The 14,044-nt window shown below is 48.6% G+C and overlaps 1 protein-coding gene across 1 annotated transcript; it reads left to right on the top strand.

Annotated features, from left to right (window-relative positions):
• The first annotated feature begins 624 nt into the window (after nucleotides 1-624).
• IER5 (immediate early response 5) lies at nucleotides 625-2,875 on the top strand. The gene has a single exon (XM_025877957.2). It carries the CDS (start codon nucleotides 928-930, stop codon nucleotides 1,897-1,899), a length of 972 nt encoding a protein of 323 aa, XP_025733742.1. The 5' UTR covers nucleotides 625-927; the 3' UTR covers nucleotides 1,900-2,875.
• Nucleotides 2,876-14,044: the final 11,169 nt, after the last annotated feature.

Below are 14,044 nucleotides of genomic sequence, written 5' to 3'. Positions count from 1 at the left end.
AGGACTTCTCTATTTGTATTTTTAGAACTTCTTCCAAGGGTGAACTTATCAGTCCTTGTGTTGAAGAAAAATGACCGGGGAGAACTTGTACCACCTTTCATTGTAACCTAAGGGACACTTGTGTTTATTCTAGAATCTAGAGAACAAAGTGATAGATGATGGCTTTCGTAGAGAACCAATAATTTCGTACCTAGTCACAATTCCTTAATAAGCAGCCCAAAACCTTAGGAACTTTTAGAACCCCCTTTTTCTTTCTTGGGGATTAGAACTGACAGATGTTATGCTTGTGTGTGACTCTAGGAAGGCAAGGCACTCATCCAAAATCAGTATCTGCTAAATCCCTTGTGGTAATACTATTTATTATCCAGGGGTATACTCAGATGAAAGTTCGAGTGGTTTAGTTCCCTCTGGTTCTGGCAAGCCTGCGCACAAGCCAGAATCCTGAACTACAAACCACTCTGGCTACGCCTCCGCCCCGTCACCCGCCGGCGGAGCACAAGCCCGGACCCGTCCGGCCAGCGCGTCCTCGCCCCCTTTAAGAGCCTGCTCCGCGGGACTAACGTTCGAATAGCCCAGGCGCCCCTCCTCGGCCTCCGATTGGCCGCGCGCGGCGCACGAGGGCGCGCCGGCCTGCCCCGGAACGGTTGGCGGCCCGTCGCGATTGGCGGTCGAGGGGCGTATATAAGGCGCCGGGCGTCCGGGTTGCCCTCAGTCAGCGACCGGACCTGGGACTGAGCTGTTTTCTGTGGTGCCCAGGACGCGGGGGTCGGGGAGCGCGTCACCGGAGTCGTTTCTTTTCAGCCCTCAGGTATCGAGGGTCCAGCTCCGGACCGGACTTGTCGACGTCTCTCGTTCCCTCTCAGCTTCCGAACGTGAGCCGGGGGTTCACCCCTCACCTCGGCGCCAGCCCCGCGAGGGGGAGGCAGGATGGAGTTCAAGCTGGAGGCTCACCGCATCGTCAGCATCTCCCTGGGCAAGATCTACAACTCGCGGGTCCAGCGCGGCGGCATCAAACTGCACAAGAACCTGCTGGTCTCCCTGGTGCTGCGCAGCGCCCGCCAGGTCTACCTGAGTGACCCGTGCCCGGGCCTCTACCTGGCCGGTCCCGCGGGGAGCCCGGCGGTGCCGCCGCCGCAGCCCGGGGAGCCGGCGGCCGGGCCTCCCGCGGGCTGGGGGGAGCCGCCCCCGCCGGCCGCCGGTGCTGCCTGGCCCGAGATCGAGCCGCAGCCGGAGCGCCCCGCTGACCCGGCCACGCCGCGGGCGGGCGACGCGGAGCCCGGGGCCCCGATGACGGGCGCAGGGGAAACTGTCCGGGGCGGAGAGGTGGAGGCGGCGGAAGCTGCCTGGCGCCGCGTGGAGGGACCGCGCGAGGCGGCGGAGGGAGGAGCCGGGGGCCCCGCCGGAGGCTCAGACGGCTTCCCCGAGGGGCTCCGTGAGGCGCGCCGCCACTGCGGCTGCCCCCCAGGAGCGGCGGACCGGCCGGGGCCGCTGGGCGCGTGCCCCCGAGTTGACTGCTGCTGCGCGCCGCGGCCCGCCGAGGACGAGCCCCCAGCACCGCCCGCCGTCGGCCCCCGGAAGCGCGGCGCGGCGGGCGTGGGTGGCGGCCCGGCGCCCGGCTCCAGCCCGCTGAAGAAGCCCCGCCGGAACTCAGAGGAGCAGTCGGGCGGGGCGGCGGAGGAGGAGGAGGAGGAGGAGATGGAGACCGGTAACGTGGCTAACCTCATTAGCATCTTCGGTTCCAGCTTCTCGGGACTCTTGCGGAAAAGCCCCGGGGGCGGCCGGGAGGAAGGCGAGGGAGAGGAGAGCGGTCCGGAAGCCGCGGAGCCCGGGCAGATCTGCTGCGATAAGCCGGTGCTGAGAGACATTAACCCTTGGAGCACAGCCATCGTGGCCTTCTGAGCCCCCGGGTCCCCGTCGGAAGGAGGTTGAGCCGCGGGGGGGCCCCGACGTGAGGCCGCGAGGGCGGCCCAGGGACCGTAGGCGCTGGGCGCGTGGCGGAGCCTGCGGGTGCTGCCGGGCCGCACGGACTGCCCTTGGGCTCGGCGGCCCTGCCGCGCCGAGCCTCCCTGCGGTCTCCTCTGGAGACTTGGCGGGGGGTGGGGGGGTGAGGCTTGTCGGAAGAGGACGATCGTTCGCTTTTGTGTGGTGTTGTTATGTCTGTACGTATGTTCGTCTTGTTGAATTAAGACTATTTTGTCGTGGAATGCATCGCCCCTTTCCCAGGGCTTGGGAGCTTGGGGGCAGACAGGGACTTTCCTCTGCCGGCAGCACCGAGAAGGAAGCGGCTGAGAGGGCCGGGGAGTTCCCCTTTCGTACTCGGGGGAGGAAGGGACTTTACACACACCCCTCACATGAAAGCTAGCATCGCACCAGTGCCAGCGGTGGCATTTCCTCACAGGATTTCCTAAGACTAGAGGGATTTAGTCTGGGGTAGAGGCTCGTATTATTTCTCTCTCCCCCCACCCTTCTATCTCACTGAAAAAGTTTATACCCTGTGATTACTCTGGGAAAAGGGAATATGAGCGGCCCTTGTCTTCCCCACAGGGGGGGAAAAAAAAAAAAGCTTGCTGAACTTCACAGAAGAGTTCAAGCTTGGAAATACGGAGTTTATAGAGAATAGATATATTTTTAAAAGCTCTAGATCAGAACTACTACACAGTGCTTTTAAAAAGTGTTTAATGAAACAAAGTTTACAGACAGAAGCCCTAAGTGGAAAGACCTTATGGTTTTGTAGATACGGTGACTCCAGTCTTTGTTGTATAAAGGTTGGGGGAGCTGACAAGGTTTTTGTACAGTATTTTCTCCTTCGTTGTATTGATTTTTGTATAAAAATGTAACTTTACGTGTCTAACACGTATTAAATATTTTGAAGCAACTTAATTGCCTCCTTGTCTGTAATCACCTGTCTGGGTCGGGAGAGAAGTGGGAGGAGGGAAACTATGGTCCTGGCTGGAAAAGTGTGGTTCTTAATATCAGTCATGCACAGACTGGGGACATTGTTTGCTGACTTCACTGAGTCTGGAGAGACACGTTTAAGGTTTCTGCCCTAGATCAGAGGATAGCTCTTAGATACTAATATCAGTGGCCTTCCAGTTTCTTGAAACCTGTCACCACAACTGCCTTTTTAAAAGTCAGCTTAGCCCAATTTGATCCTCTACAGGCCAATCTGATGGTGTCTGATATTAGTAACTTTAGTGCCAACTTTTGAAGCCCTTCCCATAAGCAAAATGTTTTCGCAAAAACTTCTTTTAGTATTCTGTTAAACTATCAACATGGGTCATCTTTCAGCTTTGTTATTGAAAAAAGCTGACACATTGAGGGAAGCTGATGAGACTGACTTGCCCAGTTGGTCAGATCCACCCTGCAGTTCAGTGGATGTCAGGATGGAATTTTCAATGCTTTTTTCTTTCCTTTTATTGTTTTATCTGTAGAAAGTAAATGCATCAGTGAAAGGAAATTGCTTGTGTCAAATTAGATAAGGAAGGAGGACTAGGCAAATTCAACTTAGCAAAACTTCCTGGTTTGCTGCGGTGTTTGGGTCATGGTGAACACTTAGGTGATGACAGCCAAATCACCGGTTGATTTTACTATAATCACTGCATTTAAGAGAGCTTTTTGTCTAAGGCAAATATTCAGTGTTTGAAAGGTATTCACTAATCTATTTCAAAAGCAAATCAATTAGAAGGAGATTTTAAAATATTGTTGCTAGTGCTTTAAACACTGGTATTGGTCTATACCAGCTTATAAATAGGGTGTTTAAGAGATGGGACAAATTGAGGTTAGACAAAGTTTTAAGGGTTATGACCTTTGTACAGAAGGAGCAAATGAATGGTGCTTTGGTGTTCCTAAAGTCTTGATTATGTGAACTGTCATAGCTGAGTAGGCCAGTGCTTTGATTTTTTGCAAATCTATTGGTGATTCATTAAGCATAAAGAACTTTCTGCTTTATGCTGTATCACCTTAATAATATATTCATAGAATTAAACCTTGTCTAATCAGGGTCTTATTAAAATTGACGTGTTTTTCTTTCAGAGATTAGCTACTTGAGTTCTGTTCTAGCGACGAGATCCTTTGAGTGCTGACTGCTTAAACTGAAGAGGGGGTCCAGGACCTGAATTTTGCAAACATTTCCTGTTGCTAGAAAGTAATTATGCTTGAACAGCTATCTGAGTGCATTTTTATATTTGAAAGGAGGTAACATTTGGTGTGTTTAAGAGAATTGATATATTTTGGATAAGACTAAAGTTCCTGTTGATTGTTGTTTTCACATTAAGATGACCCATGGGACCATGTTTCTGTTTAATTTAGAGAATGTAAATGGACATTTTTGATAGGGAGACATAGCTTTGTAGGAAATCTGAAAACATTGTTTTTGTTGCAGGATTGTTGCAGAAGCAATGTAGTGTAATGGTTAGAGCATGGGCTCTGGAGCCAGACTTCCTGGGTTTTTATCTTGGCTCTGCTACTTAACTAGCTGAGGAACTTTTGACCAATTCCTTCCTTTTTCTCTGCCTCGGTTTTCCCAAATGTGAAATTGAAAACTATCTACCTCATAGGGTTGTGAAAATTAATGAGTTAATGCCCCTAAAGTTCCTTAGAAAAGTGAGCATAGTGAGCACTCAGTTGTCATTGTTAATTTAGAAGTGAATTTTGTGTATAAATCAGATATATTACTGTCAAAGAATTGTGTATATTTTGTAAGAAAGGCGAGTAAGGGAGAATCTATTTTAAACTTAGCCTATCTGTGAATGCTGGGTTCTTTTATTCTTCTCTGAACACTTGGCAGTTACAAAGCTTAGTTGCATCAGCATGGTTTTGCTGTTCTGTATGTCTCACACCAACTCTGACTTTCCTGATTGTATCAAACAACTCTATTTTCAGGGAGGAGTAAGGAGTGAAAACACTCAAGGAGCAATGATCTTGTTGAGGTACAAATGCTTTCTGTGGATGAGTAAAGAAAAAAAATAGCCCACAGAGTTATTTTTAGCCTGAACTGCTTGGGCATAGAATGTTTCTTAAGCCATGTTAATTGATAGGTCCTGGAAAAGAGCCTTCCTAGTGCCAGGATGGGGTTATCACACACAACTAAATCAGATTCACCGTGACTAGAAATGAAGCTACAGTTTTGAGTACCTAACCACTTCTTGACCACTCTGAGAGGGACCTCTTCTCTTGATCAAATTAACCTTAGCTGTGGTCTAGGGGAAAAAAAAATTTTTTTTTAAAGATTTATTTATTTATTTATTAGAGAGCAAGCGAGAGAGAAACAGCATGGGGGGGAGAGGGTCAGAGGGAGAAGCAGGCTCCCCGCCGAGCTGGGAGCCCGATGTGGGACTCGATCTCAGGACTCTGGGATCACGACCTGAGCCAAAGGCAGTCGCTTAACCAACTGAGCCACCCAGGCACCCGGAAAAAAAAATTTTTGACTGCCACGTAAAAACTCGTTTAAAGTGCTTTAAAAATATGTGTATTTATTTATTTGAGAGAGAGCATAAGCGGGGGAAGGGGCAGAGGGAGAGGGGGAAGCCGACTACTGGGGAGGCCGATATGGGGCTGGATCCCAGGACTCTGGGATCATGACCTGAGCCCCAAAGGCAGACACCCAACTGACTGAGCCACCCAGGCATCTATGTAAAGTGCTTTTTGATGACTACTCCAAGAAGATCACATTGATAGTGAATAAGGTGATTAGTTTTGGTATAATGCTTCTTAAACATGTCACTTTAAACGTATCTTCCCTCTCAGAAATCATTGATTGTATTTGGGGAAAGGAACTAATGATGGAAAGCTTGAACTGCCCCTCCTCGGCAACTGGATTTTCTCTAAGGCACCTAGTAGAGTAATAATAACCTTTCTGTCCCTATCATTCATCACTGATTGGATTTGGGGCTGAGAAGTGGAAAGGAATGGGCTATTTAGTAACATTGGTAGAATTCTCAGACTAAAGATAAAGTAAGTATTAATGACAAAACTGCTCCGTTTTATCACTGGATTGGTCTGAGTCTCTTCCCTCAACTTGCTAGGCATGACAACTCAGCTTAGAGCCTGTGAGATGGGGTTGAAAGGCTAATACCCATTGTGACATGGAGTTTGATGGACATTTATTTCCTTATACTTTTTTTTAAAGTAGAGTTAGTTCAGTTCACTGAATAACCAAAGAACTTCTGATCTCCTGCCCTAAATATTCCTGTCCTGTTTGTGAATTTTTTATTCTTGTGGGCTCGCTTTTATCCCAGCAGTTACTGAAAGAAGACGAGAATGAAAAGAAACAGTGATCCAACCCTCCCGTGACTATGAAAGAAGCCATTACTATTAGGTGCAGAACTCCGGTGGGAGTGAGGTCTGCTTCCCAAGATTCCTGGCACTCTTTCCAGTAATGAGCAGTTTGTTTCTCAGCCTTTGAACCATTATTCACATTTAAAATCCTACCCAGTGGAAAGCCTTGGGAGGAAAACTATAGAAGTAGAATCGATGTTAGGTATCATTGTGATCTTAACTCCTGTCCTTGGAGTTTTTTAGTAACAATTCTTGAGGATATAGAGAAGAGAATATGTGAGAGCAGAAAGTATAAAAGGATACCCACATCTAGTAGAATGCCTCCTTCCCGATCCAAACACAGTTTTTCCCAATGCCTGCCACCACCCCCTCCCCCGGCAGGAACGAGGGTTTTAAAAATAAAACTCTTCTCTAGCTCTCAGAGGAATATAGCCCAAAGCGTCTTTGCTGGACCATATCCTAGGGTTTATCTCAGACATTTGGAATCTTACAAGCAGGGAGGGAGAAGCCTCCTGGGACTGCATTCCTAAAAGGGCCTCTCCCTCTTCCCTACTCTCCTGATCAGCATCTTCCACCACTGGATACTGACTGCTTATGGGCAGGTGAGTTCTGGCTATCAGCTTTTGGAAAACTGCAGGAAGAAGGGCTGATCCCTGTCACTACCACTGAGCATCTTCAGCAGGTGTTTCTCTTAAGGGTCTAACATAAAGTAGGCCCACGATATTTCTTGATAAATCTACTTATTTTATAAAACAAAAGTTTTCTGGGACCTGGTCACAAGAAGCCGCCATGCCTGTGTGATAAGCCGCATCCCTAACTTACAGAACGAAGGTCAGACCCAGCTTTCCCCTTTCTACCCATTTAGCACCAAGTCAGCCCTGGTCGCCCTCTGCTTTCTCCCTATGAATTTGAGCCTCTCTCTGCCAGGCTGCCCTAGCCCCTCATTCTACTAGATGCCAAGGCAAGGCTCCTTTCGGTTTTTCTAGAACTCGGTTGTGCCAAACGCCATGTGTCCCCACCTGCTCGTTTTTCGTTCCATTCATTCTCTCAAGTCTTGGGGCAGGGCAGGCTGCTGGAAACTTGCTTTCTCTGAGGTAAAAGAAAACCATTCTGTTCCCTCTGCTCGAAGCACTGAAGTTGTCTCTGAAGGGCAGGATTTCCTTTGGCTACTCTCCGTACTTGATCCCTTTCCTGGATCCCATTTGAGTTTTTCTCTGGGTTGATCCACCTCTGCATGGCTCTTTCTTTCTCACCAGTCACAGCATCACCCTGCCCTTGGTGGCATAGCTACTTCCTTCGGTGCTGTAGTTGTCTTTCCTATCTGTCTGGGTCCTAGTCCTCCCTCCACCCTCTCCGGAGGACACTCACATTCATTGTTTACCTGGGAAAGAGTCTGAGTGCCCAGGGAAGAGCTGTGATGGGGAAAGATGGAATGGAGTTGGATTTCTTGACCTTGAGACGTGCAGAATCTCCGGAGATCAAGCACAGCTGTGGTAGCTGGTCGCCCAATCCCGGTGCCTCGCCAGACCCCCAATTCCATCATAATAGCAGGGGGTGGGCTTGGGAGTATCCATCTAGAAACAGGAGCAGCTGCTGAAAAACAGCCTGGCTTGTGGCCAGCTGGAGGGAAGGAGAGGCAAAGCCAGGGGAGCCCAAACTTGGGCTACACAGCATTTCCACTCCCCCTTTCCTGGAACTGCATGTGCCGCTTTTTAGAACAGATAATGAATCACAGAGCTGCTCTGATGAAGAAATCCAAAAGTGCCTCTTTGCCTTGTCTCCCCCATCCAGGCTTTGATTAATAGAAACTTTTTACAGTGGGTTACCAGAAATGAGAGTAGGGAAATAGTTATAATCCCGCTGGAATCCTGCAACAGCGGTGACTGGTAGGAAGTGAGTTAGACTGACCCTGTGAAGAGATCCTGTGGGGTGGGGGGCAGTCATTGGGAGGAATTGCCACTGAGTCAAGTTCTGCTCTCCGGCGTCCAGCTAGGCTACTACTCTTTGGCATGCAAGGCAAAAGAGAGCTGGGATGATAGCTAGAGAGGTCAGTTGAAAGGGCCTGTGCATGTCTTAAGACAGAACCAACCAGAAACAACCAAATTGAGGTGAACGGGGCTTGAATATATAAACTGCTTAAGTATGCATCTCTTTATCAGAAGGAATAAACACTTTCTTTTCCTTCTCCTGTCAATGAATCCAGGGCAGGAGCACCCCACCCACTTTTTTCTCCCCAGCTTTTCTCAAGCTGCACCCATTTTCTTTAGACAATTTCCAAGATCTATTTTTGGTTTGGAAAAGGGTGAAAGTGCCTTGGCATCTGCATTTATCAGCTTGCTCTCTCTCTGTGTGACCTACTTTAGAGACTGGAGTTGCTTTTATTTTTATGGCTATGGGAGAAATCCCTGAAAGCAAAAATTCAGTTTTAGAAGCTGAACTTAAGGGACATGGGACACTATGTTGAGGTGGTTATTACTCTGTGATTTCTGTGGTTTTCTCCCCGCCCCCGCCAACCCTACCCCACCCCACTTCCTCTTCACATGTCTTTTTAAGAGGTGCTTCTAAACAGTACCGGCTAAGTTGTAAAGGTGCCGTGTGGGGGCGATTCTGGCATGTGGGCTGGCCCAGCTGTGTGCTTCCCAACCTTTGAGTCACCTCAGCATCAGGCATCTGGCCTCCTAACATGAAGCTTGCAGCTCCTTAAGGCTCCTGAACTTGCCTGTGAGAGAAGGAGACAGAGGGGAGAGTCTCCTATTTATTAGTCAGGAAAGAGTAAATGAGGTCCAGAAAGTGAGTAGGTCATCTCGAGCAGTCAGGTGAGAACCCAAGCAGAGGCAGTGTTAGAATTCACCCTGGAGGGCGCCTGGGTGGCTCAGTCGTTAAGCGTCTGCCTTCGGCTCAGGTCATGATCCCGGGGTCCTGGGATGGAGCCCCACATCGGGCTCCCTGCTCAACAGGAAGCCTGCTTCTCTCTCTCCCACTCCCACTGCTTGTATTCCCTCTCTTGCTGTGTCTCTCTCTCTCTCTGTTAAATAAAATCTTAAAAAAAGAGAGAGAAAAGAAGAATTCACCCCGGACCAGTCCTTGGGACCCCTCTGAGGAATATGTGGACCAGAATCTGAAATGTGACTCACTATTTGGAGAATCATTCATTTTTCTTGGTTTCTATTTATAGTCCAAAAAAAGAAAAAAGAAAAGAAAGGATCCACTTGCCTCATGATTGTGATGTGAAGATAAATTAGTGTTTGGAAAGCAAAGCTAGAAGATATAAACAACTCAGCCCTGGGTCCTATCAATTAAGTATTCATAGGAACACCCAGAAGGAATTCATCAATGGGGAACACGAAGATGCAAACAATAGCATCCTGGTTCTCAAGTCGGATTTCATTCCAGATGAGCTACAAAAACAATGCAGAAAACCCCCAGGAAACCTGACAGTAGTTAAGTGTGATGTAGCCCCTTGCTTCTCAAAGTACTGCCTATGGACCAGCAACGTGGGTATCATCTGGGAGTTTACCAGAAATGCAGAATATCAGGCCCTACCCCAGACCTACTGAATCTGCATTTTAACAAGGCCCCCAGGTGATTTGTCTGCACATTAACATCTAAAACGCAGATATTTCCACTAATCTCAGGGTCAAGTGGAAACTTCTCAGCCTGAGGTCACTCAAGGCCTAGCTTCCCCAAATATATTCCATCCCTCCTGATGCCTCCTGCCAGAGGGTATTGCCTGCAGGCTTGTGGGGGAGGGGGGGTGGGGCTTTTCATATGCTGCTTCCTAGGGGGCCATGGCCAAGTTTAGAGATGATCCTTAGAGCTGAGAGCATAAAGAAACTCTCCAAGCTAGAGAGAAGGGCTAGAGAGAAGCAATAAAAGGGAAGCCTGGAGGTGGGGGCTGGAGTAGGCAGAGGGCACTGCTAGGAGGAACAGTTTGCGGAGAGGTGGGCTTAGAGCTAGGCTACTACCTAGGGAGATGCTCAACAGAACAGTCAAGGAAAACGAGAACAAAGAAAAGGTCATTGAACCAAAGATGGTTACTGGTGAGTTTTGAGAACGGTTCTGGTAGGATACGGGAGGAAAAAATCCAATTATAAAGTTGTGGAGGGAAAGATGTGGAGGCTCTGGCTTCCCCCCAAGAACTTTGGCATGCAAGGCAAAAGAGAGCTGGGATGATAGCTAGAGAGGTCAGTTGAAAGGGCCTGTGCATGTCTTAAGACAGAACCAGCCAGAAACAACCAAATTGAGGTGAATGGGGCTTGAATATATAAACTGCTTAAGTATGCATCTCTTTATCAGAAGGAATAAACACTTTCTTTTCCTTCTCCTGTCAAATAAAAGGAGACTGAAGACACTAATAAATCACTCCAGGGACCTTGTTAGTGTCAGCAGCCTGCATTCTCTTCCTCATTCTCAGCCCTCGAAGACTCTTGCAGCTTTAAACTCCAGCATACCAGCTGGCAAAGTAACAAACTGCAAGAGGGTTCTGGAGGATAAAGGATCACTCTCCCAAACCCTAGTGCTGCCAGGTACAAATCTAAAGATCTATATTTCTGATGCTTCATCCTCTTTACATATCAGGAGTTCAAAACATCTGAAGGCAGGCATGTGTTAGGAGGAAAGCAGAAGTTGGGGTTCTTGACAGCAGAAACACACACACACACACACACACACACACCTGGTAGTCTGTTCTCATTTGGAAAGCCAGTTATGAATGAGCACGGTTTCCTGGGTAAGAAATGTTCTCTTCCTTCCCTCCCAAGCAAGTCTGACCTCATCTGTCATTTTCAGTGTTATGGAGGATTAGCCTGAGGCTGAGAACAGGTTGAGACATGCCCCACAAAGAGGCTCCGGATACTGAGAGACCCAGGAGGGAAGCCGAGCAGTTTTAGGTCTCTTAAGGCAACGCTGAGAATCGGGAGTGGGAGAGGAGAGGGGTGGACGGATGGGGAAGGGAAGAGAGACAGATGTCTGTGGTGATTTCAAAAGAAACACCAGACTAAAATAAACTCCGAGTCAGAAAACAGGAAGAATGTGAGAAGATGAAAAGGTAATGGACTGAGAACTGCAGTGTGTTTGAGAAAACACAGCCCCATCCCCCAGCAAGGTCTTCTGGAAGGGGTCGGGGGATGCAGAGGGGCTGCAGAAGAGGTAATAGCTCTACTTGGTACTGGGATCATTTGATGCGAAAGCTCTAAAAGTCACAAAGCAACATCGCTGTTGGGCCTCCATCCCAATTTCCTGAAAGGGTGACAGGAGGCCCTGGCTTGTGAGTCTTTGCCTGCCTAGATATTCAACCCAGAGCTCAAAATTCCTTCAGTCTGTTTGCTTTCTGTCCTCATTAGCTGAAGCTATTTCTAAAACCAAACAGATCGGGCGCCTGGGTGGCTCAGTTGGTTAAGTGACTGCCTTCGGCTCAGGTCATGATCCTGGAGTCCCGGGATCGAGTCCCGCATCGGGCTCCCTGCTCAGCGGGGAGTCTGCTTCTCCCTCTGACCCTCCCCCCTCTCGTGCTCTCTATCTCTCACTCTCTCTCTCTCAAATAAATAAAATCTTTAAAAAAAATAAAAATAAAATAAACATAAAACCAAACAGATCATCTCCTCTCACAGATTCCCTGGTGGCCCTTTCCCCACTGCTACCCTCACCCAGGACCTTCTCCTGACTTCTGTGTGCTGCTTCGACTCAAGTTCCCTCTCAGACTCCAGGGCTGCGGACCTTAGCTTCACCTCCCTCCTTTGCCAACACATCCGAACACTTGCTAAAGCTTATAGCATTACCTCCAAAGCCAAGCTCATTTCCATTCCTGCTTCTCACTGCCACCTTCTTCCTTCTTTACTTCAAGCCCTTTATGACTTCAGTCTCTTCTCCCCTTTTCCCCCAACACTTCCCCCCCTACAACTTGGTAACTAATAGATTACGCATCTGACAATGTAGTTTTGGTGTTGTTATCAGTCACTAACTCAGAAGCCTCTAATGACTTTCCATATTCTCTGCCTGCCTCCCATTCAGTTTTTCATTCAACCATCATTTATTGTCTACTCAGCACCAGGCACTGGGTACAAAGTTGAGTTAAGAAAGTTGATGTCTAGTGGGGAGAGAGGTAGAAAACTCATTGCAGTTCAGGCTTGATACTACAGCGTTGCAAGAATGTTGATGAGGAGTACTTAACCCAGACAGAGAAGGTCAGGGAAGGAGTCCTGGGAAGAGGAAATTATTTCTGTGCTGAGTTCCAAAAGGCTAGTTGGAGTTAGCCAAATGGGAAGAGGAAAAACATTCCAGGCAGACCAAGCTGCATGTGCAAAGGCCCTGAGGCCAGAGAGCTGGTAGTATCTGGATATCACAAATGCTTTATTCTGGCTGGAGCATGGAGTCCCAAGGATTAGGAAAGGTCAGATTAAAAAAGGCTAGGCATGCCATGGGAGGGGTTTGGTTTTATCTGGAAAGATGGGAGCAGAGGGAGACTTTTGAGCAGATTTACATGTAGATTCATCATTGGCTATAGTGCAGAGATGGGACTGGGAGTGGAAGAAGAGGAAAGACTGGAGGCAGGCTGAGGGGGCCAGTTAGGGGGCTGTTCAGTGACCCACGCGGGGAATCACTGGGGCTAATGGCTGCCGTGGCAATTCTGAGGCACCTAGTGTACACTGTTATGTACATGTTTGTTAATTTCCCAAAATTCCTTACCTCTCCCTTCCTCACTGGATTGTAAATTCTTGAAAGATAAGTGCTGGGCCTTACTGGATCCTAATCTTTTTTTGTTTAAAGATTTTATTTATTTATTTGAGAGAGAGAGAGAGAGTGAGGGAGAGCACAAGGGGGGAGGGGCAGAGGGAGAGGGAGAAGCAGGCTCCCCGTTAGCTGGAAGCCCAACGCAGGACTCAATCCCAGGACCCTGGGCAGATGCTTCACCGACTGAGCCACTGGGGCGCCCCACCGGATCTTAATTTTGTCCATGTAGAGGCCTTTCTGTGTCAGGATCTGCACTGGTATCAGTTGAACCAGGGAAAGTTAAGAATAAGTGGGGTGAGGGGAAACTAGCCTAGAGGCAATAGGCAGGAGAGAGCTCACAGCCAAAAGACAGAAAGGAATGTGAGGTTTCTCTTGCTCCAACCCCACACCTTCTGCAGCTCAGCTGGGTTCCCACTCCAGTTTCTGAGAAGCAAATTCTGAATCACCTCTTTCTTCCTAGATTCTCTTTCCCCAAAGGATTCAAAGGCTCTAGGGGTGTTGGAGAAGGGAGGGTAGAAGCACCATCTGATACTTGCCCCTTCTCACAACGTGGACAAAGAGCAGTGATGTTGACAATGGCCTAGCTGGGAAGAATGTAGCCAGAACAGAGCCTTCTGCCTCTCAGCCCTGGAACCTTGCTTCCAGGGAGCGTGGAATTTCACTTGGAAGGTAGGCTGAGGGTGATGAAATTAGTCTTGAGAAGCTGGCTGGGAGGGGGCCTTGAGGGAAGGCAGTGTCCTCTCAGGCAGTGAGTAGAGTCAAATCATTTAAGCCACTTCTCCAGTTACAGGCTGTCCTGTAGGGTAATTGCTTGTTTACTCCTTCCCAGTTCTTAGAGGCTGTTGGACTCCCACTGCTCTGGGAGTTGTGGGCTTACCGACCCCCCCTTTACCCTCACCTTCTCCACTGCACTGAACCCACTGGGAAAGAACAAAGACCAGAGTTCAAGTTCTAATGAGGTCTCCGGTGAGGTAGAGGCGATCGTCATCATTTGGTCCCAGGCAGAGAGAGGTATTGAAATCCCAGAACTAGCCCTTAA

This window comes from Callorhinus ursinus, unplaced genomic scaffold (genome assembly GCF_003265705.2).
Source record: "Callorhinus ursinus isolate GAN/ISIS: 27379988/994484 unplaced genomic scaffold, GSC_fseal_2.0 scaffold13, whole genome shotgun sequence".
NCBI lineage: Eukaryota > Metazoa > Chordata > Mammalia > Carnivora > Otariidae > Callorhinus > Callorhinus ursinus.
Note: the sequence above shows the minus strand (reverse complement) of the source record. Positions and strands in the feature narration are given on the sequence as shown.